The 25,874-nt window shown below is 43.2% G+C and overlaps 2 protein-coding genes across 2 annotated transcripts; one reads left to right on the top strand and one right to left on the bottom strand.

The window, feature by feature from the left end:
- The first annotated feature begins 669 nt into the window (after positions 1 to 669).
- On the top strand, positions 670 to 11,230 carry hltf (helicase-like transcription factor). The gene is made up of 25 exons (XM_069661526.1): positions 670 to 744; positions 1,209 to 1,411; positions 1,499 to 1,665; positions 1,771 to 1,913; positions 2,051 to 2,136; positions 2,260 to 2,331; positions 3,527 to 3,718; positions 3,833 to 3,907; positions 4,006 to 4,063; positions 4,987 to 5,053; positions 5,164 to 5,216; positions 5,338 to 5,385; positions 5,511 to 5,615; positions 5,702 to 5,793; positions 5,982 to 6,125; positions 6,276 to 6,408; positions 7,153 to 7,288; positions 7,597 to 7,776; positions 7,865 to 7,980; positions 8,186 to 8,367; positions 8,486 to 8,608; positions 9,072 to 9,184; positions 9,378 to 9,558; positions 9,764 to 9,844; positions 10,152 to 11,230. Exons 2-25 carry the CDS (start codon positions 1,214 to 1,216, stop codon positions 10,293 to 10,295), a joined length of 2,889 nt encoding a protein of 962 aa, XP_069517627.1. The 5' UTR covers positions 670 to 744; positions 1,209 to 1,213; the 3' UTR covers positions 10,296 to 11,230.
- A 692-nt stretch (positions 11,231 to 11,922) lies between these two features.
- Positions 11,923 to 25,325, bottom strand: gyg1a (glycogenin 1a). The gene is made up of 7 exons (XM_069662089.1): positions 25,184 to 25,325; positions 21,850 to 21,985; positions 21,577 to 21,751; positions 21,218 to 21,380; positions 19,155 to 19,281; positions 16,958 to 17,195; positions 11,923 to 14,715 (listed from the first exon to the last, which is right to left on the bottom strand). Exons 1-7 carry the CDS (start codon positions 25,323 to 25,325, stop codon positions 14,548 to 14,550), a joined length of 1,149 nt encoding a protein of 382 aa, XP_069518190.1. The 3' UTR covers positions 11,923 to 14,547.
- Between the last annotated feature and the right edge of the window lie 549 nt (positions 25,326 to 25,874).

Consider the following 25,874-nt stretch of genomic DNA (forward strand, 5'->3'; position numbering starts at 1 on the left):
TCGTAGAAACAAACCAAGGAATCGGAACCTCACGGCTTCCGTAGCGCTCATTGGGCCAAAAAGCAAAGGGCGCGTAAAACGCAGTTGGCTAAAAGCTGTAGCTGTCTGTGTGCTCAACGTCGTGCTTTAAGGTAAACGGAGGCAACACCGGAAACGAGGTGACTTTGATTTCAGAATAAAATCTATTTTTGATCCAGAGCGTTTAAAATAGTAAAAGGCTGAACTCTGCAACATGCCTTCGTCAGGCTGTCACTGACTGGTTTAACATGACCATGCCAATACAAAAAAGGCATTTTAATTGTTGAAAGAGAGTGCCTTGGAGTTTTCAATAGTAAAAGGCTGTGTATGTTTTTTAAAGAATCGAAAAAATAGACGCTGCAACAAATCAACCTCATTACTGATTCATCTGCAGTTTCTCTGAGCCCAGGCTGAGGTTCAGATTGCTTTGTCTAACTGACAATAACAACCTGAAATATACTGAATTTACATTGATGTAAAACAGAGAAAATTACACAGCAATTATTATTATTATGCTTCAAAAGTAACTCAAACAATTCACTAATCAACTAAATGTAACAAGAAATAATTTATTTTGTAGTTTATCACCGGAAGTTGTACACTTACGGCACCTGACTTGACACTTCCTTATTTACAAAATATCAGAAAATCGCAGCAACATCAACAACAGAAACGCCCGACAAGAATCTTCTCTGAGAAATTCAACAGTCGCCGCGAGGAAGACAAGTATGAAACGGATAGTTACAGTGATATCACACGCTTTGTTTGGAGGTATCAGTAACATAACCAGAAAAAATAGCGTACGACCAGCTAACAACCTAGGCTACGTTACTTTAACGGCTTTATAATGAAGCGACGAGTGTATGGAGGCTCAGACTAATTACCTAAATCGCTCATAAGACTGTGTGGAGTGATTGGTTAGTCACTTTGCTAGCTTGATTTGCTATTTAGTAGCATTTACTTCCAAAGTAATATAGCTGCATGATGATGCTAGTTTACTGCATATAAATGAACGTATGTGTCAAAGTTTGTTTTTAATGTTATTAAGAACGTGTCTGCCTATTTCACCTTTTATTATAGTAACAACCTGCAGCTCTGTGCAATCTAGGGAGTGTTTATTCTGGCTGTGTTGTCAGTTGAAGCTGCTCTCTCAAAACGTATTTACTTATATTTGTCTGTTTGTGCTCCAGGTGTCATGTTTTCCCGCAGGTGGAGGTTCAGTTGGGACAGGAACACTGAGGTGGACCTCTTCGCCGACAGGAATGAGTCCAGTGCAGAGACCCTCTCCCAGGCCATCAGAGCTGCGGCATCTGAGGAGCCGGATGCAGACGGCAGTGTGCTGTTTGGCAATCTGCAGGGCACTGTGGTCGGCCTCAGATATTACACAGGAGTGGTGAGGATCAATCAGGGTCACCTTTATTCCCATAATGCACTGACGACCTTTAAATGATCTGTGTATGACCCTCTTTGTGTTTGACAGGTAAATCAAGGAGAAATGGTTGGTTTGGTGAGACAACCGCAGAATCCATACGACTGCAATGCAGTGATGGTCGCCAACGTTTATGGCAACCAGGTGGGTCACATCAAGAAGGAGCTGGCAGCAGCTATGGCCCACGTCATGGACAACAATTTGGCAAAAGTTGAGGGGTGAGTAAAATTATTCTTGCAGTGTCATTTTCGTTGTGCTGTTGTTTTAGGAGATTCCGGTCCAATGTTATAACATTGGAAAAAACTGTCTGTCTGCTGTGTCAGGGTGGTGCCCTACGGGACAAAAAACTCGTTCACCATGCCGGTGATGATCTCCTTCTGGGGGAAAGAAGAAAAAAAAAATACTGTGATTAAATGCATGGCACGCCGCGGGTTTAAACTGAACACAGATGCAAGCAAACTAACAGGTACTAATGCAGACGCGCTCATATTGCCTCTCACTTTTGGCCAGGTGGCCCACATTGTTGGATTAAATATGTCAGTTCTTTGTCATGGTCATTAACTACAGTGTGTACTGTGTGTGCCTGAATGTGTGTGGTTTCAGGTGCAGGTCAGAAATCTTATAATAGTCAAGCTGCTCGAGCACTGGCGTCAAAAAAAGGTGTGACCGTCGCACTGACTGCAGAGGAGGTAATCTACATACATTTCATTGATATGACATTTTCCAGTAATGCCTGATGTTTATTCTGCAATATTTGGCAATAGTTAAAGACATTTTTTTATTCTTTATTCTATTCTTATATTTTGTTTCAGCTGAAGAATGCATTTGACAACCTTTTTGAAGGCCTGACGGAGAGTAAAGATGGAGACAAAGAAGCAGCCAAGGTATAAAATGTGTAAACTGCTGCCAGTGTTACACTTTCATTTAGCAGCCGCCAAAGCGACGTACATCTGAGAGTTAATACAACACAAGCAAGGATCAAGACAGGAGGGTACAAAGTCAGTAAAGCCGCTTTCTCACTGGTAAAAAAAAACCCAGCTAACACCCGGCTTTTTACTCTGCAGTAGACCCGGGTTATTATCACCTGGGCTCCGATCAGCATTGATTGGAACACAAAACTCGTCTCGACATGCCTATCTCCGCCCCCTTTCCGGCGCGATGCTATTCTCCATCGGTAACTTCTGCGTCTCCTTGTCATCTCAGCTTCAAATTCCGCCCGTCTCCGTCCGAGCAGATACAATAAAGACTTAACCACTGTAACATCTTCACTGTTTACTAACCCTGTTTCGGGCGTGTTTGTGACGTCAGACGGTGACGCAGCAGAAAAGTGGCCGACAGGAGTATACTTCACTGGCAATGGGAACAGAGACAATCGGCATCTATAAGCGGGTCTTCCCGGGTCTAAAAAACCTGCATCAACACGCTAAATTTAGGTGGGAAAGCGGTATAGGTGCCAACAAACAGCTTGAAGTGTGATTGGACACAGGTGCTGACAGGCAGTGCACAGGGCGTTTTTATTTTTTTTGTTAATCATCATCAACAAGGCCAATATAGTCATCATCATCATCATGACTATCCTAATCAACATACTCATCAAAAGCATCAGTATCATTAAGGTCAGAGGTGGAAAAAGTGGAAAGGGACCAGATGGAGTTTGGTAACTCGTTCCACCACCTGGGGACTACAGAAGAGAAGAGTCTAGTTAGCGACTTAGGGCCCTGTTGTGATGGGAGCACCAGGTGCCTTGCTACTAGTAATATGCTAAAGTGCTTAGAAATGGAAGCTTATTCTCTTCTATGTGACACTCTGTAGTTTGCTGTAGCGCTGTAGCATCAGCTAAACGTCTTCGATATAATGTCACCAAACCATTCATAACCAGAATTTTCTTCTTCCTCCTGTCTACCATCTCTCTGGCTTCATATTTTGACTGCTACATTCGACAGGCATGTTTTTACTATGAGTCTGTAGCCCCAAAGAAATAGGCTTTTTATGAATGACCCCTCAGATCCTTTCAGTTACTTTTAGTTGGTTTAGTTGTTGTAAATAAATGTGTGACCATACTGCTGTCTTTCTCTGCAGGCTGTGGGCACTCCTCTCCTGCCTCACCAGAAGCAGGCGTTGTCCTGGATGTGCGCTCGAGAAAACAAATCTACGCTGCCGCCCTTCTGGGAGAAGAGAGGCGAGCTGTACTATAACAGCCTCACTTGTTTCTCTGCCAAAGAAATACCAGAGAGAGTTCGTGGGGGAATCCTGGCAGATGACATGGGACTAGTGAGTAACACATAAAACCTACAGAGATGTTTTTTTGACATTTACCACATTAAGAATGATATATACAAAAAATGCTCCTTACTGCTGCCATCTTAAACCCCTGTTTGTGTCCAGGGGAAAACTCTGACAACCATCGCTCTGATCCTCACCAACTTTCACGGAGGAAAGCCTCTGCCTGTGGAGAAATGTGTAAGAGTTGTGTGTGTGTGTGTGTGAACGCGCTATTTTTACTGAATATTCAGTGACTTGTTTTCAGAAATCATTTAGTGTTTTTTATCTGCTGTCAGGAGGGGTCTTCACCTGTCAAAGCCAAAAGGAAACAACAGATGGCCTCCAAACTGGAAGGTACACTCAACTTTGATGACATACTGTATACGAGCGGGTTCACACCAGCCTTGTTTAGCCCGATTGAACCGAACCCTGGAGCGTTTGTCCTCTCCGTGCGGTTTGTTTAGGTTGGTGTGAACGCCGGAATCAATGTGATCTCTATTTACAGATTCCACATAGAGCACAGATTCATCTGTAGGCAGGGACGTGGATTTCCGGGACGGCAAGTGTTCTGGTTTCTGTTTGAACTACGCTTGTAGTCCGAGTAATATTGCCCAATCACGTATCAGCAGGCTGCAGCGTATGCAGGAAAAACAGTCTGTGAGGAGAGCAAAAGCAGTCATCGCAGCTCCCATCAGCGTCATTTAAATACGATTTAAGCTTCTTATTAATCTCTAGACATCTGCATGCTAACAGCTAACAATCTGTTCTAGATCTAAAATTGAACTTGAGACGAATTCCGCCGAGTCACGAAAGCCAGTCAGCGTTCAGATTTCCTGATTCCCTCGAATGCATCAGATCGATCCAACCTCCGTTCAAAAAAACGAGCATCTTAAAAGTTTTCAGACCTGACAAAGCTTGAATTTTTACTTCTTACAAATCTGCATCATGATGTTGAAATTTCAGCAAAGGTAAGATCCATTAACAAGTAAATCACAAAAAAATATTTTTCTCTGTAACAATGCAGCACGCAGTAAAGGAAGTCTTGACAGGAAGTCGATTATCGTACGACGGGCATCCCCAGAGGTTATATCGTCTTGGAGACGATAGCCTCTGGGATCCGAGATTGGGCAAAATGCAACATTGTAACAATCTGGTCTTTGACTCGGATCCAATAAACAGACTTTAGGTGTGAAAGCGCCCTGAGGCTACATACAGTATTTTCTTATTTGAAGAAAACAGAAATAGCGCTAACAGGAGAGATGATGTGTTTGTTTCAGGAAGTAGCGCTGCAGGCGAAGGAGCAGGAGGGTGCGATGCAGCAGCTGGTTCAACACGCACAGACCAGTAAGGGCGATTCAATTTACTCTGCAAAGATAATATTGCCAATAATGTGTTTATTAAATCACATGTAAACATCTTCCTACGTAACCTGGTTTGCCTTTTGTGTGCGTCAGTGCTGAGGTGGAGGTGATCTCCGTTGATTCGCCAGAGAAGAAGGCAGATAAAAGTACGAATTGATTGACTTCTCCAACTACATTTTAACTTTCTGATGACAAGTTTGCCCGATTTTGTCTCTTCCATGTATTTTGTTGCTTACATTTATTTTCACTGGACTCCTCCACTTACAGCTACGAGCAAAGAAAAGATGAAAGCCACCAAGCGAAAGTCCAGTACAGGTACAAGCCCAGTAACCTCTTTGTTTTATCAAATGTGCACGTTGAAGGCACTAGATCGGAAACCCTAAAAACTCCAGTTGGCCAAATCCATGTTTGTATCACCTACAAGTGTTTTAACGTTGCAGAGCCCCCAGTGTTCCTGGAGGATCTGGACTTTGCTGCAGCACTGGGAGGCGCTGATTCGGGCTCAAAGAAGAAGAAAACGTCTAAGAAGGCCAATCCCGCACTGAGTGAGTTTTGTCACGTCTAAATTTAGCAGAAAAGAAAGTTGCATGTGCTGATGTTGGGGATGCTTGTGTTCTTATGGTACATGCAGGTGTGGAATCCTCCGTCCCTGGCAGTGCAGATGACTTATCGGCAAGAGCGACGCTCATCATCGCCCCGCTCTCTGTGCTCAGCAACTGGCTGGTAGGAATACAGCGATACACAACAGCACATGCATAAAAAGACATATTCTGTGATTTATGTACAATTATGCTAATTAGCTTGCTGATCAGTATAAATGGATATAATGAAACAATGAACATTTCCATCCTTAAAGACAGCTTGTGTCATGTTTCTACCTCTGTCCTTTGTGTTTGTGTGTGTGCGTGTAGGACCAGTTCGAGCAGCACGTGCGTGCCAACGTGAAGCTAAACGTCTATCTGTATTACGGCTCAGAGCGCAACAGGAGCAAGAAGTTTCTCTCCTCTCAGGATGTGGTGATCACCACCTACAACGTCCTCTCTGCCGACTTTGGGGTGAGTTTAGACGGGCCGCAAGTACAACTGAAGCTGTGAGGTCAGCCAACGTGTTCACGCAGAGAAGAATATGTGGGACGCAATCTTATTTGATTGTGCATTCATTTATTTTCAAAAGCAAAATACTCTACACTATAATTTCCCTTTCAGAATAAGAGTCCCCTCCATGGGATCAATTGGCTGAGGGTTGTACTGGATGAAGGACACATCATAAGAAACCCCAATGCTCAGATGAGTAAAGCTGTGCTCGACCTAAAAGCTCAGCGGCGCTGGATTTTGTCAGGTATACCTCCACCTATCACCTGTCGAGATAATGAGATAATATAACAAAGGTACTTTTATTCATAGCGTCTTAAATGTATTCTCATTTATGCTGACTATTTGAAGGACATAAATGAATCACACAGATACAGCAGTACTCCAATAATTGAGTATTTGAGTGTGTACCAATAATGACGAGAAATGTTGGTCAACGATCTATTTTCCATGACGAAGACGAGACGTTCACGAGCTAAAAACAGATCGTTGAAAGCACACTCTGACGACACGTATGTTTTGTATTCGTCAACGAGACGAGAAGGGACTAAAATCTGCTCGTTTTCAACCAACTGAAGCGTCTCAGGGGATTGGTAACGAGCAAAACATTCGAATCAGGTGTGTTAGAGTGCGGAGAAACCTAAAACGTGCAGGAAGGTGGCCCTCCAGGAGCCGGGTTGCCCACCCCTGGACAAAAATGTTGGTGGCGCTGTCGGACATTTAAAATGCACATTTTCCCCCACTGTGCGTCTGACTATGGAAACCCGGTTGGAGATAACGGGTCTCACGGATGGATGATGATGTGGATGATCTGCTGATATTAAAGTGTTAATTTTACCTGAAACAAACAGGTGAAAACGAGAGGAGGGACTAAAGTAAAGTAATGACTAAAATGTGATGACATTTTATCGACATAAACATTTTCGCCTAAATCTAAAATAGCTGCCAAAGTGAACACTGGTGTGTATGTGACATACTTCCACCCCTCCAGGTACTCCTATCCAGAACAGTGTGAAGGACCTGTGGATGCTGCTGGCCTTCCTGCGTCTGAAGCCCTTCGATGTGAAAGAGTGGTGGAACAGAGTGATACAGAGACCCGCTATTCAAGGAGACAGGGACGGCCTTCAGTGAGTGCTGTCAGATATTTCATTACACCGATGCAATGTAGTAATACGACTCCAGAGGGCGCTGGTGTTTTTGTTCATTGATATAATTCTGTGTGAAATATTCCAGTCATATTCCAAACATATTCATGTGTTTTTGTTTAAGTTGCCGTCATACATCTTAGATTTTTGATCTTCTCGGTCTTGTTAAAAACTAATGCTTAAAACTAATGCATCAGGCATTTAGCTGTTGCAGCTTCTTGTTATATTATGCCGTCGATAATCAGGCATCATACTCTGATAAACTTAGACTTAACTGATAACCTGTGCAGGAACCTTCAGACCCTGGTAAAGTGCATCACCCTGAGGCGGACCAAGAGCAGCGAAGTGAACGGGCGCCCCCTGGTGTCCCTGCCTGAGAAGACAGTGTGTGTGGAGCAGGTCGAGCTGAGCCAGTCCGAGAGAGAGGAGTACGAGCTGGCTCGCAACGAGGGAAGGAGCACCATCAGCAGGTACGTGCGCGGGGCAGAGATACACCTGTTGATAGATACGATGCTGGATTTGCTTTAAGTTGTCTTAACCGTGTTTGTGTGTGTGTAGATACGTAGCTGAAGGGACAGTCTTGAGGAATTACGCCGATGTGTTGGCCATCCTGATGAGGCTGCGACAGCACTGCTGCCATCCTGATCTGCTGGCAAGAATATCCTCAGACCTGGGTAAAGCTTTAGTATGAAATGAGACTAGTTTATCTGAGTAGAGTATAGTGACTAATGCATCAGAACCCTGGGGTCACTTGGTACCCTAAAAGGCTTGCTTGTGATTTTTGATGATGTCTTTATTCGGTTAAATTCTTTGTTGGAATCAAGGACAATGTTCGCTGTATTTTTTCACACGTAAATGTATCAAATATTTTGCCTTTAGGTGCTTCAGCGACGCCTGCAGAGCTGCGGGAGCGTCTGATCGAGAAGCTGCGGTTGGTGTTGGCCAGCGGCTCAGACGAGGAATGCTCCGTGTGTCTGGACTCGGTCCGTCTGCCCGTCATCACACACTGCGCTCACGTTTACTGCCGGCCGTGCATCGCCAAGGTTATCAGCACTGAGCAGGTAAATGAAATGCGCTCCACAGAAAGACAGTGGAGGTTTGTCGTTTAATATTTGACAGTGGAAATGAAAGTTTCTCATCATCATAATCTTTTCCCTTCACTCTGTGTGTCTGCTACAGGAAACGGCGCGCTGTCCTCTGTGTCGGACTGAGATCAAGACCAGTGAGCTGGTGGAATTTCCTCCGGAGGAACTGGAGGAAGATAAAAGTATAAACTCAGAGAAGTGGAGGACAAGCTCGAAGGTAAATAATCTTTCTTTTTGGGCATTTGCCTTTATAATACAGGACCGCTGAGGAGAGACAGGAAGTGTTGGGAGGAGAGAGTGGGGGAAGATGGATCGGCAGACTGGGAGTCGTACCTGCGATCAGTGCGTTGAGGACTGAGGCACCTGCTCTACCAACTGAGCTAAACCAGCACCCCTAAATAAGCTTTCACTGAGGTGCTGGTTTAGCTCGGTTGGTAGAGCAGGCGCCCTGTGTTTAGAGGCTACAGTCCTCGACACACTGATTGCAGGTTCGACTCCTGGTCTGCTGATCATTTGGCGCACGTCATCCCCGCACTCTCTCCTCCCAACACTTCCTGTCTCTCTTCAGCTGTCCCATGCATAAAGGCAAGAAGCCCCAAAAATAATCTTTCAATAATCTTTCACTTGGAAGAGGGAGCTTTGTTTTTTCTCCTCTTTAAGTCCTGTTTTGGTCTCTGCAGGTGCAGGCGTTGATGGGAAACCTGCTCAGGCTGCGATGTGAAGACGGCAGCATTAAGTGTTTGGTCGTCTCCCAGTTTACACGATTCCTCACCATCCTGGAGACACCACTCAGGTAAGTGGACATTAGTGGAGGTTCAGGATTTGTCCTGGCGTTGGTTTGTTTAAGCTTTACTTTTCCAACTCTGTCCTTTTGTTCAGATCAAGATATTTATGCTTGTCATGAATAAAGTTTTATTAAATAGAGAATTTCTGGATTTAATTTATTCTTGTCTCTTGGATCTTCTCTCCTCCCTCCTCGTCACCAGAGAGCACGGTTTCAGTTTTGTGCGTTTGGACGGCACCATGAGCCAAAAGAAGAGGACTCAGGTCATCCAGGAGTTTCAGAGCTCAGCCGCTGACAGCCCCTCCATCATGCTTCTGTCACTCAAAGCTGGAGGGGTGGGGCTTAACCTGACCGCAGCCTCTCATGTTTTCCTGATGGACCCTGTAAGCACTGAATCTCACATTCGAACATGACGTCAACCACATTAGTCTACACACAAACATTTACAGCTGAATTACTAAACGACTACTAGATTCACTGGCATATGAACATTTAAATTGTGAGTTGTGGCCTAATTTTTGCAAAGGCAGTGAACTTGTTGGCCCGGGATGTGCTCTCTCCCACTCGTGCGTTCTGTGTTTGTTTTAGGCCTGGAATCCAGCTACTGAGGAGCAGTGTATCGACCGCTGCCACCGTCTGGGACAGAAGAGGAAAGTGTTTGTCACCAAGGTCAGTAAACTCTGTATGCACACGTTCTGCACTGCTGTGAAAGATAAGTGCATTTATTGTAGGTGGTGAGGCATCACATTTCCTGCAGGTTCAATATTGTCCATTTTACTCTGTCACGACTGAAAGCTTTGAGCATTTGTGCTCTGCATGTTGTCCCCAAGACAAATAAAGTGACTTCTTCTTAATAATAATAATATATTATGTATATATGTTCAATTATATTCTTAGGCTGACAATATTTTGGCTTAAGTTTCACACGAGAGAGAGAGAGGATGACTCTATATATTTGTGTGTTTGTGTGCTGCAGTTCATTGTGAAAGATTCAGTGGAGGAGAGCATGGTGAAGATCCAGAGGCAGAAGCAGGACCTGGTGGAGAAGGCTTTTGGCTCCTCAAGCACCGACAGGAAAACGTCTCGCATCGATGACATCAAAGCTCTGATGGAGCTGTAGGTGTCGGCCACGGGACCCGAGATGATGCAACACAGACACCAACGCTGAGTGGTGTTGAACTGGCACCTGACTGTGTTCTTTTTGGGAGTTTGACAGTTCTGTTTATGTTTTGTTCGTATTTTAAAAGTTCATTTATAGTTGAGCATTAATATTCTTAATGACTTTATTATTTAATAAACGCCTGATGCAGATTCATTTACCGGATGCACCACTCGGCAGGCTCTCATCTTTGTTTAGCTTGAATGCACAGAACCGGTTTGTCTCCATTTAGGATTTGGTTATAAATACATCACAGGCGGTGGAAGAGGCAGCGTTTGTTGAAAGTTCGGATAACAACTAACAGCCGTTAAGATCAGATGTTCAGTACGGAAGCGCTTAGCGGACATGCTTCTGTCCATTTTATTTACAGTTTCCCCGTGATAACCAGTTATTTCTGGTTGTTTTATTGAGATCTCGACTTATTTATCACGAGATAATAACGCAGTACCACTGTAAAGTCAGATGATTATAACTCGTATTCCCAGAGTTGCAAAAGCACAAAACAAACATATAAACAGGCTTACCTTACCTCAGTAGTGTGGGCAATGGCAGCATGGCATGTCGTGGTCTGTGATATCACAGTGACAGTTATGGTTTCTAGATCCCCTGAAATTATCCTGTTATCACAACAAAACAAGCTTCGTCAAGATAACGAGAAAAATAAGACGAGATCTTGAGAAAACGACCAGAAATAACTTATCACGGGTATGTATGCATGTCCGCTCAGGGATTCCGTAGTTCCGTATGTTGGATGTTTTTTTTCAATGCCATCTCTGTCTTAAAGAAATGCAGACTACTGATATTGTTCATTTGTAGTTCCTGTATTTAACCAAATAACTGAGCAGTGTGTTGTTCAACAAAAACAAAAAATTAAAGGGAAAGTGTTTTTGTTACTTCATTGCTGTTTGTCAGTGCCTCTTACATGTGAGCTGTTGCTGCTTATCTTGGTTTAAATGAGTTTGATAAAACAAGACATTTAAAAAGATGAGCTTTAAAGTAACACTCTCAAACTTTTTCATGTAAATAAATGTCTGTTAAGTCACTATGACCTATGGCCCACTGATGAAAGCCTTTGCATTTGCAGTATTACAGACAAAAAATCACAAGCGGCGCCCAGTTAGTGATGCATTTTCCATCAGCCAGCAGTGGTTGGTCTGCCAGAGAGGGTAGGCGGAGCTAAGCGGCTGCTTTTCCGCTCTCTGCAAGTGTTGCGAGTAAACAGTAATCTACTATGGCTGAACAAACAAAGAAAAGATCGAAGGCCACAGATACAACTTCAAAAATAAGTGAAAATCCAAAGAAGAAGAAACAAACTCGACGCTCAGATGAAGGCAAACAGTCTGAAAAGGAAAGTGAGGAAGAGGCATGACAAAGGGAGCCAGCTGTAGACGACTGTTTAAAGTGGGAAGAGGGCTCATGTGATTACCGGTTATCGCCAGTGGGAGGCGCTCAAGAGCACAACAATTTAAATCTTTGAGATTGTATCTTTCTTATGTTACTATTCTGTGACATTTCAAACACTAAATAATTAAAGCTCCATTTTATTCAATCAATATTTCTACAAAGAAAATGACACCCATGATTGACATGATGGATTAAAGGTGGTTTCACCCGTTCTTTATTAGCGCTTCAACAGGGATGTACAGTTAACAGCTGGGGGAACAGGACAGACCTGCACTAAGTGATGTCACTACAATCATGTTTCACTTCCACACATGCATAATCGGGATGAAGCCTCAGGAGTGAGGAGATTATTACCGTTAGGTTTAAGGGCACACAGCTGGAGTGAAGTAGAGGAGGTATTAGCAACAGGAAAGGAAGATATCAGAAAGGTTGTCGTGCTACTAGCAGCAGTTACAGTAATTGAGGTTTTGTAAACAGTGAACGGCAATAAGGCAGTTGGTAACACTACAGACGGGAACTGAAGTAACAGGTCATGGCACAAGGATGTACTGGCGTGGGTCAACATAACATGCAGGGCACGCATACTGAAGGTATGTATGGGTAGCACATAAATACACAGAAAACGATCAACATCACTTCAGGATGTGGCTGGAAATACTTCATTACTGACCCTTTTTTAACTCTGTGCCATGCAAAAACAACACAACCGGCCCTGACCTTAATACAACACATAACAAAGCTGAAGTTACAGGGAGCTGGTGAGTGTCAGAGGCACAGGTAGGGGTGTTAGTCCATGAACTCTGGTGAGATAAATGCTTTGTGATTAAAGCAGGATCCTCGTAACTAGCTGTGAAGGGAGAGGAGGGACCGTAAGAGGGAAGTGAGCCAGTTGTTGGTTTAGAAAGAGACACTTATTGCAGTGCAGGAGTTGTGGTAGAATCCAGGAAGTTTTTCACAGTGTGAGTCGTGACTGAAAGTCTCCACAGGTTTGGAAGATTTTGAATCCATCGTCAGCGGATGCACGAGAACATTTAAAGAGCGGTCTGACAGTTTGGGATGTACGCTTATTTGCTTTCTCTTGCAGGTTGGATGGGAAGTTTGTGCCACGTTTAGTGTTGTAGTGAAGATCAAGTCAGGACCGGGACAAGACCAAGACTTTGTGGGGATTGAGACCAAGACTGTCCCACACTGAAATCAAACCATAGGCACTCAATACATCGACCTTAAAGATCTTCACTACCATAAAATATTCCTAGAAATTTCTGGGAAATCAATTTAACCATCCTCCATCAACACTTCTTTAACGTGTTTCAACATCCACTTAACCCAGTTAATTTTCACACCAGAAACAATCATCTTCAAGCTGCTTAAACTCACATGTGACGGGTGTAGAGAGAGGAGCGCACTAAACTCTTAACACACACGCACCTCGGTTTATACACCTGATCTGATATGATACGACTGATTTGCAACTGTGCATTCAAACCCAAATTAAGCACTCTTAGAGTTATGTGCTTTCTGCCATGCAAAGTTGCGTGTTTAACATATTAACTTTCCATAGAAGTTAAAGCGCAGGAGTGCGGTTATGTCAGAGCTGACATTTGCTTATGATTATGTAACTTTAAAACATTCGGCACATAGCTTGATGTGGCTCGTCTCATCTCCGTTTAACACGTAGCTTCTTAAACACTGTATCCTCAATCTACCTAAGTCAACAGGTAATATACAGAATGTTAATTAATGGCTGTTAACAGTACTAAAACAATCTATTTAAAAACAATATTGGTTACTGTTCATGAGATGATGAACAGCAGTTGTGGTCATGACTGGTCTGGAAATAAAATCAGAGTCTCTTGTCTCCCGGTCTCAAGACTGATCTCAAGTGCTACAACACTACTGCCCGTATGGTTAGCACAAACTTTAAACAGGTAAACATCCTGCCAGATGTAGCACAATCCACCTACCTGCACCTCCACAGCTCACTAATAACATGTATCTCTCTTAATAGAGTAAACAAAAACCTTATATAACACTGCAACTGGGGAGCCTTCAAAGGGCTGGCAGTCAGATGTTGTTACCTGTGGACAAAGCAAGACTAGCTGCTTCCTTGCCCTGATGATCACGGGTGCAGGCAAACACTGAAAGCAAAAATCAAACATTACTTTTATTATATGTATTTTATTTTTTTGCCACAGCATCATATTGAATCTGCAAAAAGGTATTTCCCGATCTAGACAAATGTTTGCCCAGGTCAAAGCAGATGTTTACATCCAACGCTGTGACTCACAGCGGTGCGGTCAGTGGGAATATTGGATTTAAACATTAGATTTGCCGCAGGCTAACAGTTTAGTATTCTGGGCAGACAGTTAACGTCTGTGGGATTACAAAAAAATCTTTGTTTCTTTTTTCCCCTCGGGTTTGTGTACAGAAAGTAATGTTCGCAGTGCCTGTCCTGATGCTAAGCTAAGTTAGCCAGCTGCTGTAGATAACCTCATATTTAACCTGTGAGTAGCTTCAATCTTCCGATCCAACTCTGCAAGAAAGGGAATATGTGTATATCCTGAAATGTCAAACTTTTCCTTTTAGTGAAATAATGGTGGGAGTGCATGGGATCTGTGTCAAACTTATGCCCTCTGTCATTCATACACACACTGACAGTACGCAGAGTGAGGCTGAAAGTTACACAGAGGCTTTCATCCAGTCACCTGCTAATAAAGCCCCTGTGATTGGCTGAGCAGTGCTCAAATCCCTGCCCACACAGAGCTTCAACTGGCGCGCTCTCTGTCCATAACACTCCCTCGCCTGAATGCTACTTTAAGAAGGAGTCGAGCTTTCGCTCGATGTTGGCGAAGGAGTCGTCTCCCATGTAGTCGATCTGGCCCGCTTCCCAGCGCTGCTTCCTTTCCTCTGATGAAACTTTCTGGGCAGGGGGAGCAAAGGGAGCTGCCTCCTCGCTCACATCCTCCTGTAGATTACCCTGCGTGACAGAGAGAGAGAGAGAGAGAGAATGAATGATTCATAAAATGGGACTGGAACAATACTTTATATGGACACGTTTCCCCAAGTTCAGCTATGCTCGGCTGAACTTGCTCTTCCCTGCAGTGAGGACACAATCAGTACATGCAGGCGTTTATCACAAGACTCAGAGTACAGATAAGACATTTGTAGCAGATAAGAGCTGAGTGTGTAAATAACATGAAAATCTACTCATGAGTCGGGGGAACAGTAACAGGATTGATTGGATTGATTTGCGTTTCAGAAGTTTAACTGAAAGGATGTTTCATGCTTAAAGGAAAGGTCTGTCCTCATTTTATGAGCGCTGTAGACGCTTAAAGCTTCCACATCACACTCGTATAAGTTGCGTAATGGACCACTGTGATGCTTGTACTAATCTGTATTGACTGTAGGCAGGGACGTGGATTTCCGGGGAGGCAAGTGTTCTGGTTTCTGTTTGATCTATGCTATGAGTAATACTGACCAATCACGTATCTACAGGAGCAAAAGGAGGCGGAGCGTAATCCGCCGTAATGACATCCCAGCTCCCATTAGCATCATCTGACGATGATTTAACTTCTTATTAATCTCCATAAACAGACATCTGCATGCTAACAGCTAACAATCTGTTCTAGATCTAAAATTCAACTGGAGATGAATTCCTTTGACGGTGTGTCACGAAAGCCGTTCAGCGTTTGGATTTCCCGACTTCCTCGAATGCATCAGATCGACCCGACCTCCGTTCAACAAACGAGCATTTTGACAGACCGGACAAAGCTTAATTTTTACTTCTTAAAAATCTGCATCATGATGTTGAAATTTCGGTAAAGGTAAGACCCGTTAATGACAAGTCAATCACAAGAAAAACGGTTTCTCTTTCTGTAACAATGCAGCACACGGGAAAGGAAGTCTTGACGGGAAGTCGATCATCGCTTACCGCCCGGCACGCTCACCGGTGTCCCCAGAAGCTATATCGTCTCAGACTATAGCCGATGGGATCCCAGGGAGTGCAAGCACTAAAGCTGTGTTCCAGACAACTCGGAAGTCAAGTTTTTCCAACCTCCGACTAGAAAAATTACTCTGAAACGCCATTCAAAGTCGGAGTTCCTACTTGTGAACTCTAATCTACTCTGGATCTACAACATGAGAGTGGCAACGGCTCAGTCACCTCACCCATGCCATGAACATGGTGGCTAGGCGTGCTGAGGTGGATTGGCACAGAGAGGCAGTCAGAGAATATGAGGACAAACCATCAAAACCCACCTGTCCACCACTGCCTTAAGACTATAATTCCCCACCTTTCAGTGCTGGTTTTATTGATCTTTTTCTGCCTTATTTGTTTGCTTGTTTGGTTCTGTGTCTGTTTACTCTGTAAAGCGGCCTTGGGTCCCATGAAAGGCACTGTACAAGTTATTATTATTTTACAATCTGACGTAAGATCCACCTGCTTCCCTGGCTGAAGCTGTGGGGACCAAGGACTTGACATTATCTCATGTTGCAAACAAACAAAGTCAAGGTCCCTTGTGTAGAAGAAAGGCAAAGCATTAGACGAGTTCTGCTTCACAATCTGAGACGACCATCCCAACATGAACCTGGTTAAACTCTTCGACAACCACAAAATAATGACTCCAACATATTGAAGTTCACTTCTTATAATGATTAAATAAGCCAGAGGCAGTGCAAGAAACCTTCCTTCATGAAGCCACGGTTTGTGCCTGTTTAAACTCGTCAGTGTGACACAAGATGACACAGCTTGAAGCAATCGGGCCGAGCTTCAGGTTTTGCCAGACATTCCTTTATGACTAGGTTACTATTTCACTACGGCCTTGTTACAACAGGCAGCTTCCTGCTTCTCTGTGAAACTGCTGGACACCCTGGCATGATGTTTGTGTCATTTACAAGGAAAAGCTGTTCATACTGGAAATACCTGCTGGAGCAGAGGAATGTGGAACCAATCGCCTTTTCCTCGTTACTGTCACAAGTAAAAGTGTTTTTATCTGAGGTTTTAAAGAGAGTCAAAAATGTGTCATTTTTTGCATGTGGTAATGTCACACCATGACACATTTTAACACGACTAACAGCAGGAGAAACGGTTGACCTGTAAGTTTCAGGTTTCAACATAGGACATGACGATTATGCAACAGGCCACACATCACACCACAACCACACCTAGGACCAAACACTCTTCTTTCACACGCAGTCAAACAACACAGCTGTTGACATACCTCCTCGCCGGCGTCAAAGAAGTCACTGACGAAAGGACTCTCTCCGTAGGCCCGCTGCAGTAAAGGCACCACAGATTTGGCGTACAGCTGCCACCACATGAGCAGATAGTCGGGATGCAGTTGACACATGTCCGGGGACTGGGAGTGACCTTTGACCTCGCCCCTCTGAGCGTTGTAGGAGTGGTTCCATGGCTTCACCTTGCCGAGGAAGTGCACCACCTTCGCGTTACGGCCGTACCTGTGAAGGACGGAGTGGGAAAAAAAGAGGGGCTGAGACAGAAACATGAAAACACACTCTTGTGGTCTTTAAACATTATATGTCAAAAAGCTGAACACAAGATTAGCTTTAAAACGAGGGGGGTATTATGCTGTTTCACATTGTAAGACATAACGTTACAATGTTGGATGTCCAGACTAGGCGTGGGTGAAGTTTTAAATCTGCAGGTAAAAGTATGTTGGAGTAATCCCCAGGCTTCTCAGCTCAGTCTGCAGGCTGCTGTGAACGCCAGGTTTTTTCTACACGGTGCCTCAGCATCAGCAGCTTCGGAGAGCTGGCCAATAAAACCCCTTTCCCAATGAAATTAGCACGTTGACGCAGGTTTTTCAGACCTCGTTTCTTTTCCCATTGCCAGTGAAGTATACTCCTGTCGGTCTCTTTTCTGCTGCGTCACCGTCTGACGTCACCAACGCGCCGGAGACAGTGTTAGTAAACAGTGAAAATGTTACGGTGGTTACGTCTTTATTGTATCTATTACTCATTCAGTCTGTGTGTCAAACTCTGCGCTGACAAATTTGGAACGATGTTCGAGCGCTGCTTGGACGGAGACGGCGGAATTTGTAGCTGAGATGGCAAGGAGTTGCAGAAGTTACACACGGAGCATAGCATCACGCCAGAAACAGGGCGGAGATTAGTGTGTCGACATGGGTTTTGTGTTCCCTTCAATGCCGATCAGAGCCGAGGCGATAATCGTCTACTGCAGAGTCATTTGACCCGGGTCTGAATGCCGATAGTAATCATTCCCACGAAGCAAACAGTGGGAAAAGGGCTTAAGAAGAAAGTGGGTTTCTTAAAGGGACAGAGCTGACTGAGTCGTTTCAGGCGGAGGTTGTATGAGGGCCTGCACAGAGCACCAGTGTGGGAAAAATTATACGTTTTTTTTAACTGTAAATTATGCTAAGCTACTCCACAGGTATAACAGAGTGAAATATGAAGCTTGAAATTAGCATAATACCCCCCCTTTAAAGGCAGGATAACCGACTGCAGAACATGGTCCGATTGCAATATCAGCCATTGCACACAAGTATGACATTGTGGTTTATCACAACTTGGAGCTTTCTTTTGTTTCCATCGATTAAATAACAGTGTTACAACAAAGTACTCTCTGAAACCTGTGCAAGAGCACTGTCAGATAATCATCCGCAATTTGTGAGCGACAACGATTTGCATAACAGGATGCTGCCATCATTCGCAATCTGTACCTACAATCTGCTTGCAGATGGCTCTTGTGAAATGGGCCGCAGGAACACAGCAGTGTCACGATTACAACTGGGAAAGGAATAGGAGTCGTCCCGTTTAACACTGTAGCCTGACAAGCTAAGGGTCAGTAGGAACATGAGTGCGCATCCAAAATGTCATAATAGTACCTCAGTGTGCCGTAAACTGAGATTGATGCTTACAACCAACAGTTAAGGTGCTAATTTTACTGACTGCCAATGTTTTTGTTGTCCAAAATACTTGAGGACTGGTTTTAAAGCTTGGATGATACTCTGCCTACTCAGGTTTCTTGCCCCCTTTGACTTCATAATCCTGCCAAGTTCCCAACCCATGTTGAAATTAAGTATTTTCATTTACTACAAGCTGAACCAACCTTAACGGAAGGGCACACAACAAACTAGATTTATATCAAACCAAGAGGAAACGAGCGTAGCCACAGCCTCTCCTCTCTTTTTCAGGTTGTGGCAGAGTGTGTGTTCCGCTTGCTGTGAGTTTCAGCGGCCTCTTGTAATTCAACACCAAGCCCGAGCCACACACACGAATACACAACCTTTGAACCGACCTTGGATAAGCTTTGTGCCTTCCAACACAAGAAGAAGTTTCACAAGGAAAGCTGCAGAATCAGTGCAAGAAGACGGCGACACATGACTGATAAAGAAACCCGGATGCATAGATTGTGTGTGTGTGTGTGTGTGTACTGACTGTTTAAAAGCTGGCAGGTAGGAGTAGATGGCGATACTGCTGAGGTTGTAGATGAAGGGAAGGTGTTTGGAAATATCTGCCGTCGACCAAGTGTTGAAGAAACTGTTGAGAACCCCCTGATCGCCACCTGCAGACACGGACACACACACACAAACAGTTTAATGTCTGTCGAAAGAAGAGCAGAATTATGTCTGACCTAACCTCTCTGGCTGTTGAAATCAAGACAGTCACACTGCAGGACATACCTGAATGGTCATCGCCACGCACACACACACGTCACACATTCCCACAGACTGCGACATCCATGCGTAAATTCACAAGCAGATGGCAGACGTATGTGACACAGAGTGAAATAGCAGATAAAGGGCAGGGGTGAAAGGCAGTGTGAGGACACGGGTGGACCGAGCCAGGGTTGACATTAGGACACATGTACGAGTTTGTGTGTGTGTAGAGAGAGAGGGGGGTAGCAGGAACTACTGGAGCTTATTAATATTATTATAACTGAGGCTTATGTAAAAGTGGAATAGAGTCATATACTCTAGAATTTGTTCATTCATAAAACTCAGTCGAGCCTGTCATCCGCTGCCATCTGACAACAATTAGGCTCTTGGGGACTCCGCCAATATTTCAGCGGCTTCCAGTGTAGCCAGCAGATATCCGGATAACTGATTGCAGATATCCAGGCCAAACCTTCCTCTTCCGTGCAACGGTCATTGTTTACGGTCTGACTAGCGGCCTGAGCCACGAGAATGGAGTTGGAGTATCTGTATTCATATGCATTTTGGCCACTGCGTTCGACCTCTTTTCATCAACTGTTCTCCTGAATGCAACCAAAGCCTGCCTAAATATAATTGGTCAATATAACACTGATATAGAAACCAGGACTCGTCTTGTATACAGATTTTACATTGGTGTGGTGTTATTTATCTGATGCTAACACCATATTTCCCCAGGGTACCCAGGGTTTTACTAATGAACTCATAATGCTTGCTTCAAAAGCGTTCAGACTGCATAGAGCTTTGTTTAATAATTTGTTTGTATGTTCTCATGTAACTGAATGTCTTTTGAAACATTAGCCTTAGCTAGCTTTAGCTGTACCTTGTTTTTTAATGCTTATTAGCAAATACTAGCATGCTAACACGCCTTATTACAATGGCAAACCTGTTAAACAGCAGTATGTTAGCATGCTAACGTTAGCTTGTGGTCCAAAGCACCACAGTGCCTCACAGAGTTGCTAGCATAGCTGTTGACTGTTGTGTTCCACAGGAGAAGAGCATCTCTGCATAGCTAACTTTACCTTTTTCTAATGTATGTTTTCACATTAAGGCTCACAGAGCAGCATGTTTGGAGATGTGGCTGCCTTCATAGGCCAGCAAAGCATCAACACTCAAACTCGACATTGACTTTCAATGCATAAAAAAAACTCAAGTCGAACCTCCATACAGTCAAACACCCCTCGTCAATCTACGACAGACGTCACACACACTTTGCCTATGTGGCGTAGCTATCACAAGCAAGTAAAACAGAACATATTATTTAAGTTAAGTAGAACATCATTTTAACTGCTTTCATTACTGATGGTTACCATGGGAACTCAATTATGGCTCTACTTCTTTTTTGGCCAAATGTGAAAATAATTATAATTAAATTCTCTATGAATTCAATTCTTACAGTTGTAATTTCAGAGCAGGACACCTTGTTATTCAGAGTGTATTCCCCGTTTCTTCCTCTATCAGCTAGGTGCTAAACAAAGCTCTGATGGTTCCCCTGTGGTTCCTTGGGGCAATGGTTTAATATCTAGCTGTGAGACCACATGCCATTTCCCATTTGAACCACACTCTGAGAATAACACAGAATACTCTTTGATGTTGCTCGAGTTACCCCTGTTGCTTTCAGAGAATTAGCTCGAACCTTTAGTTTAACCATTTGCTTCCTGTAAATCCTGAATATTACTGACCAGATCTTATTCTAGCATCTGTCCCCTGCTGCTTACAGCCTTGCATTTTTAGATGTACTTTTCTAATTAGCCTTTGAGTGATAGAATGATGAGTCAAAACACTCACCGTCAAAGCTGCCATTTTCATTGCAGAAGGCAAGCAGCTTCTCGTGCGTCTCATTGGACGGTCTGAAGACAAACACCCCGGAGTTGAAGCAGTCTGGCCAGCCAGGATCTGGCGCTGCAGAGAGTTCCTCTCTCTCAAAGAGCTCATCGATATTTGATAGCACCTGAAAACATTTTACATAGAAGTTACTTACAGATAGATTAGATGTTATTTATCAAGATTTCATGCATTTTAGGCTTTAAGCTGTTTGCTATTTATCATGCAACTGAAGTTATATATCAATTAATCGAGACCGGATATTGGTCTATAACTGAAGAACACTATTTTATTTTGAAAGGTGATTTTTCTGCTGTTCTCACCAATGTGTCTGCGTCCATGAACACACACTTGCTGTACTGAGTGAGAGTCCAGCAGTGCAGTTTGGTGAACGTGACTCCCAGGTCTGGACGCTTCATCAGGGACAGGTGCGCCGCATCGCCCGAGTCCATAACATCCACCACACACACCTCGTCAAAAACGGAGCGTAGTACTTCTCTACAACACAGAGGGTAGGACTTATAGCGGTGTGTACTATGTGTAGGATGTGATCTGTTTCTGCATAAAGACTGATTAAACTAGCGATGTGGGTTTACCTGAAGGGATCTGCAACGTGAGGTCCGACGAGTGCGACCAGTTTCCTGGTTGTGTTGTGGTTTCGTAATGACTGGCCGAGAACCAATGCTCCCTTGGCGTAGCTGTCATTTGTGGCCAGCGTCACAAAAGCTTGGTCTGTTTGGAGAAACACACATACGTACATTCATAAGCCAAATGACTGGCGTATTATCATGTTAGTGTCATGGGTTTATGACTCGTCTGTCTCTGCAGTGCAATACCTGCAATTTTTCATCCTATTATCACCCTTTTAGAAATCTCATATTTGCTGAGTTGGCCAAGAAAATGTCTGATCAGTTTCAACAGTATCCCTGACTTTTAACAGAGGCCCACAAAGAATGTGGCTAGTGTAGAAAAGCCTCTGTTTCCATTCGGAACAATGTGATAAAGCTAAACATTAACGCTAACACAACTAGCATGAGCCGGGGAAAATATACAAGATCACTGACAAGTGGATGCAACAGTGAGTTTGTGTGCAAGAATCACTTGAATATCATCAGATCGCCTTTCAGTGCTAATAAAAAACTTCACTTCCAACAGCTTCTGGTTTGTCCCCAACTCCACTGCACACTACTCTCTTTGTGAGGCTCATCCTCTGTGCCAGAGCAAACAGTAATGGCTGACCTATTAATCATGGTGCTGATTTAGATAAACAGTAATGTTTTTTAAAAAAAAGTACTGTCCATGCTATCCACATGCGGTTGCGTTTTTGAGCATTTCTGTGTAGACTTGCTATTAAATGTTAGTAACTTCCTTGGGTAGATATTATAGGGAAGCAAATTTGTTAGGGCTGTGTACTGGTACGTATCTGGCGATATGATATGTATTGTGATACAGGGGATATGATTCAAAAGGTTAAAACACTGTAACCTTCTGTGCACCGCAGGAGAAAATATGTTTCATCGTGCACACGCAATCATGCTAACTTCCCTTGTGTTTGCTCATGATGAATCTTTTACCAAGTTATCTTTGACTAAATGGCCCATGGCCTGATTGCCTAAAGTAAGGCATTGCTGCCAATCTGGATGTCATCAGAAGATCCTGACCTTTGGCTTATGACCTCTTTGTCTTAAGAACAAAGATATGCAAGATGCTTAACTCAAATAAGCAACCTCGACCAGAGGTGAGAGGGATGAGCCAGCATCTAAAGTGAGAAGATAGTTAACCAAGGGTACAACAAACTAACCTTTTTCTTGTGTAGCATGCGCTAAACTTTTTAAAGTGCGACAACACTGTGAGAGATTTTGTTCTTTGTTGGCAGAATGGGATTTTAAAAACTGCCACCGCTGCTCAAACACTTGTTACTCCATGGCTGTTTAATGTAACAGTAAACTACATTAATACACTGTATAACCAAACATACCAGAACAAGTATGTTGAATTCGTCTGCTGGGCCTATTGTGTGAAGTTCAGTGTCTGATGAGCCCGCCCATGCATACATTAACGACAGCAGGGGGCACACTGTGTTGCTGCTCGAGTGAGAGTAGGCCCAGAGCCAGCAGACACAATTCATCAACCCAAATGTGTGTGTTGCAAGGGGCTTCTGGGAAACCCGATCAGAGAGGCAGTGTTGCATGGTTGCTAGGGTCCGTGTCAAGGAATTATAAAGCGGCTATCAAAAGAGTGTGAGGCCCGTCTCGCCTACAAGGCCGCACGGGAAGCATGTGCTGTGTTCCCACAGATATATCTGTGGCTACAGCACATATAGTAATATGAGCGATACACTCCTCATGTGATGCTTTTCAAATAGATGTTTGTGAATGACACTTTTCTGGTTTAAAATAATAGTCAATGATGATGCAGACTACAATATAAAATGAGTTGAATTGACTTAATAATACATTTATTTTAATGTAAAATGTATTAGTGTATGAAAATAAAATGGATACATGTAAAACGTCCACTAAAAACAGTAAACATTGTTGTGTGTCATTTTGCATAAGCCTCTTCTGTTATCAATCCTTTATAACACGGAAACATTTCTCGTCATTTCTGTCAAGAGATTGCGTCAGGCTAATGGCAATACACTCAAAAAGCTATGACACTATGGGCCTTTTATAGTATTAGAAAAAAAAAACTTCGAGGCTACACACTGTGGCGCACGTACGCACTGAGAAACAATCGTCAAGTTAATGACAGACACCATATTAACCCAGGAAGTTAATAGTATCTTCTTTACAAAATAAAATTGTATATGTCATGTAATATAAAGTTAAATCAAAATTTGGGGGAAGTTTTGGATTGTTGTACTTTTTCAACAGGTATACACACAATCATATGTGTTCATCAGATCAGTTTAAAAGTGCTAGCTTACATAAACTGAAGTAATAAAGTTGTTCAAAACAGATCTTATTTCAGGGCTTCAGTACATGAATTGATCTCAATTCAATAACAAGAGTCACCATATCTATACTGTAAAGAAGCCACAGCAAGCTGTTGGTTTTTCAGTCTTTGTGCTAAGCTAACTAGCTTAAGAATTTACACGGAGGAATCATCAATGTTGGTGATGCAATGTCAGTATTTTTCACTGTGCAGTGATGCAATCTGCAATTCCACTCTAGTCTGATGTAACATTACACCTCAACATTACAGCTAGCCATGTCTGCCAGCATTATGTTGCCAAATCCATTGGTTACATTGTAATGGTTGGCTAATAAATTACAAGAAATTGGGGCAGTGAAATGTCAGGTAATTTACAAAAAGTGACAAGTTTAGTTTTCAACTGTCAAATGCCACATTTGAAGAATCTTTATCGAAATTGTTTTTGTTGAGTTAATTTTTATTTTATTTACAAAATTGGTAATAGTATTGACCTGACAATCCAACTTGCGGCTACAAAGAAAAGTAGTAAAAGTAGAGCAAAGTGCCGTTAAGGTGACAAAAATCTATTCATATTGTGTTTGGCAATTTTACCTAAACATAATTATCCTTACATTTTGTGGCGTTACTCAACACTAGTTGCTTTTAAAACGGTTTGACTTTGAAAATTGTAACCGGATGTGCTCTTTTTGTTTAACGATAGCTTAACTGTGGTCCAAACCGCTGCAGTCTCATCAAATCGGACCCATCACAAGCCTTTAAATGGTCACAGCATGTTAAACATATCTGTACCAACATTAAAACGCATCATCTCTCTCCATGAGCGAGCAGCTGTGCGTGTTGCAGCAGGATGTTTCTGCAGCGTTTAAAAGCCTAAATTCGCGATATTCCATGAGAACAGGGCAGTTCGCGCAGCCCCGGTCCGGTCCCGCTGTGGCCGTGTTCCGGTGTCAGTGTGGCGGCTGTGAGTGTCACCGGAGCTCCGGCGTGTCTTACCCGACATGGTGCGCTGAGGAGAGTCCGCCCGGGGAGCGGGGGTCGTGATGGGGCAGACGGAAAGCTTGAACTGCGAAGGACAGAGCTTCAGCAGCTGGGAGCAGTCCAACACAGGAATCAAGCCCCACATTTTCCGGGTCATGTGACCAGTGACAGCTGACACGCCCACCTGCGCTTTCTCTCTCCATCTAGGTTGATAATAATTTGAGATGGGTGAAATAACTGATATTACTCACCGCTTATTCTGCAGAAATGATACTGAAACCACAGACTGGTGATGAAAGACATAGATACAACAGTGGAAGTGGAAGTACTGCACTTAAGATACCTTTAACTACTTAAGTATTAGCAGTAGGCTACTTACATATGAAAATCCAAAGTAGAAGTACTTATATAAAACAGTCAGTTTCAGATCATTTGATTTGATTAATCATGCATTAATTTGCAAGCATGATGACTTTAATGATACAGCTGTTTAAAGCTGTGACTTAACTAGTGCTGGTTACTTTAATATATTAAATATAACATAATATCGTTTAACTGTTGATTATGTATATCTAGTAGGCCCATCTATAGCTGTCAGATTAAAATAGTGGCGTAAAAATCACAATGTTTCCTCATGTAATTAACTATAAAGTAAAAACATTTGTGTAAAGTACTAAAAGAAGCAAGTGAAAGTTAACAGAATTCA

This window comes from Semicossyphus pulcher, unplaced genomic scaffold (assembly GCF_022749685.1).
Source record: "Semicossyphus pulcher isolate SPU_LCO1_2020_fin unplaced genomic scaffold, fSemPul1.0.p SCAF_14, whole genome shotgun sequence".
Taxonomy (NCBI): Eukaryota; Metazoa; Chordata; class Actinopteri; order Labriformes; family Labridae; genus Semicossyphus; species Semicossyphus pulcher.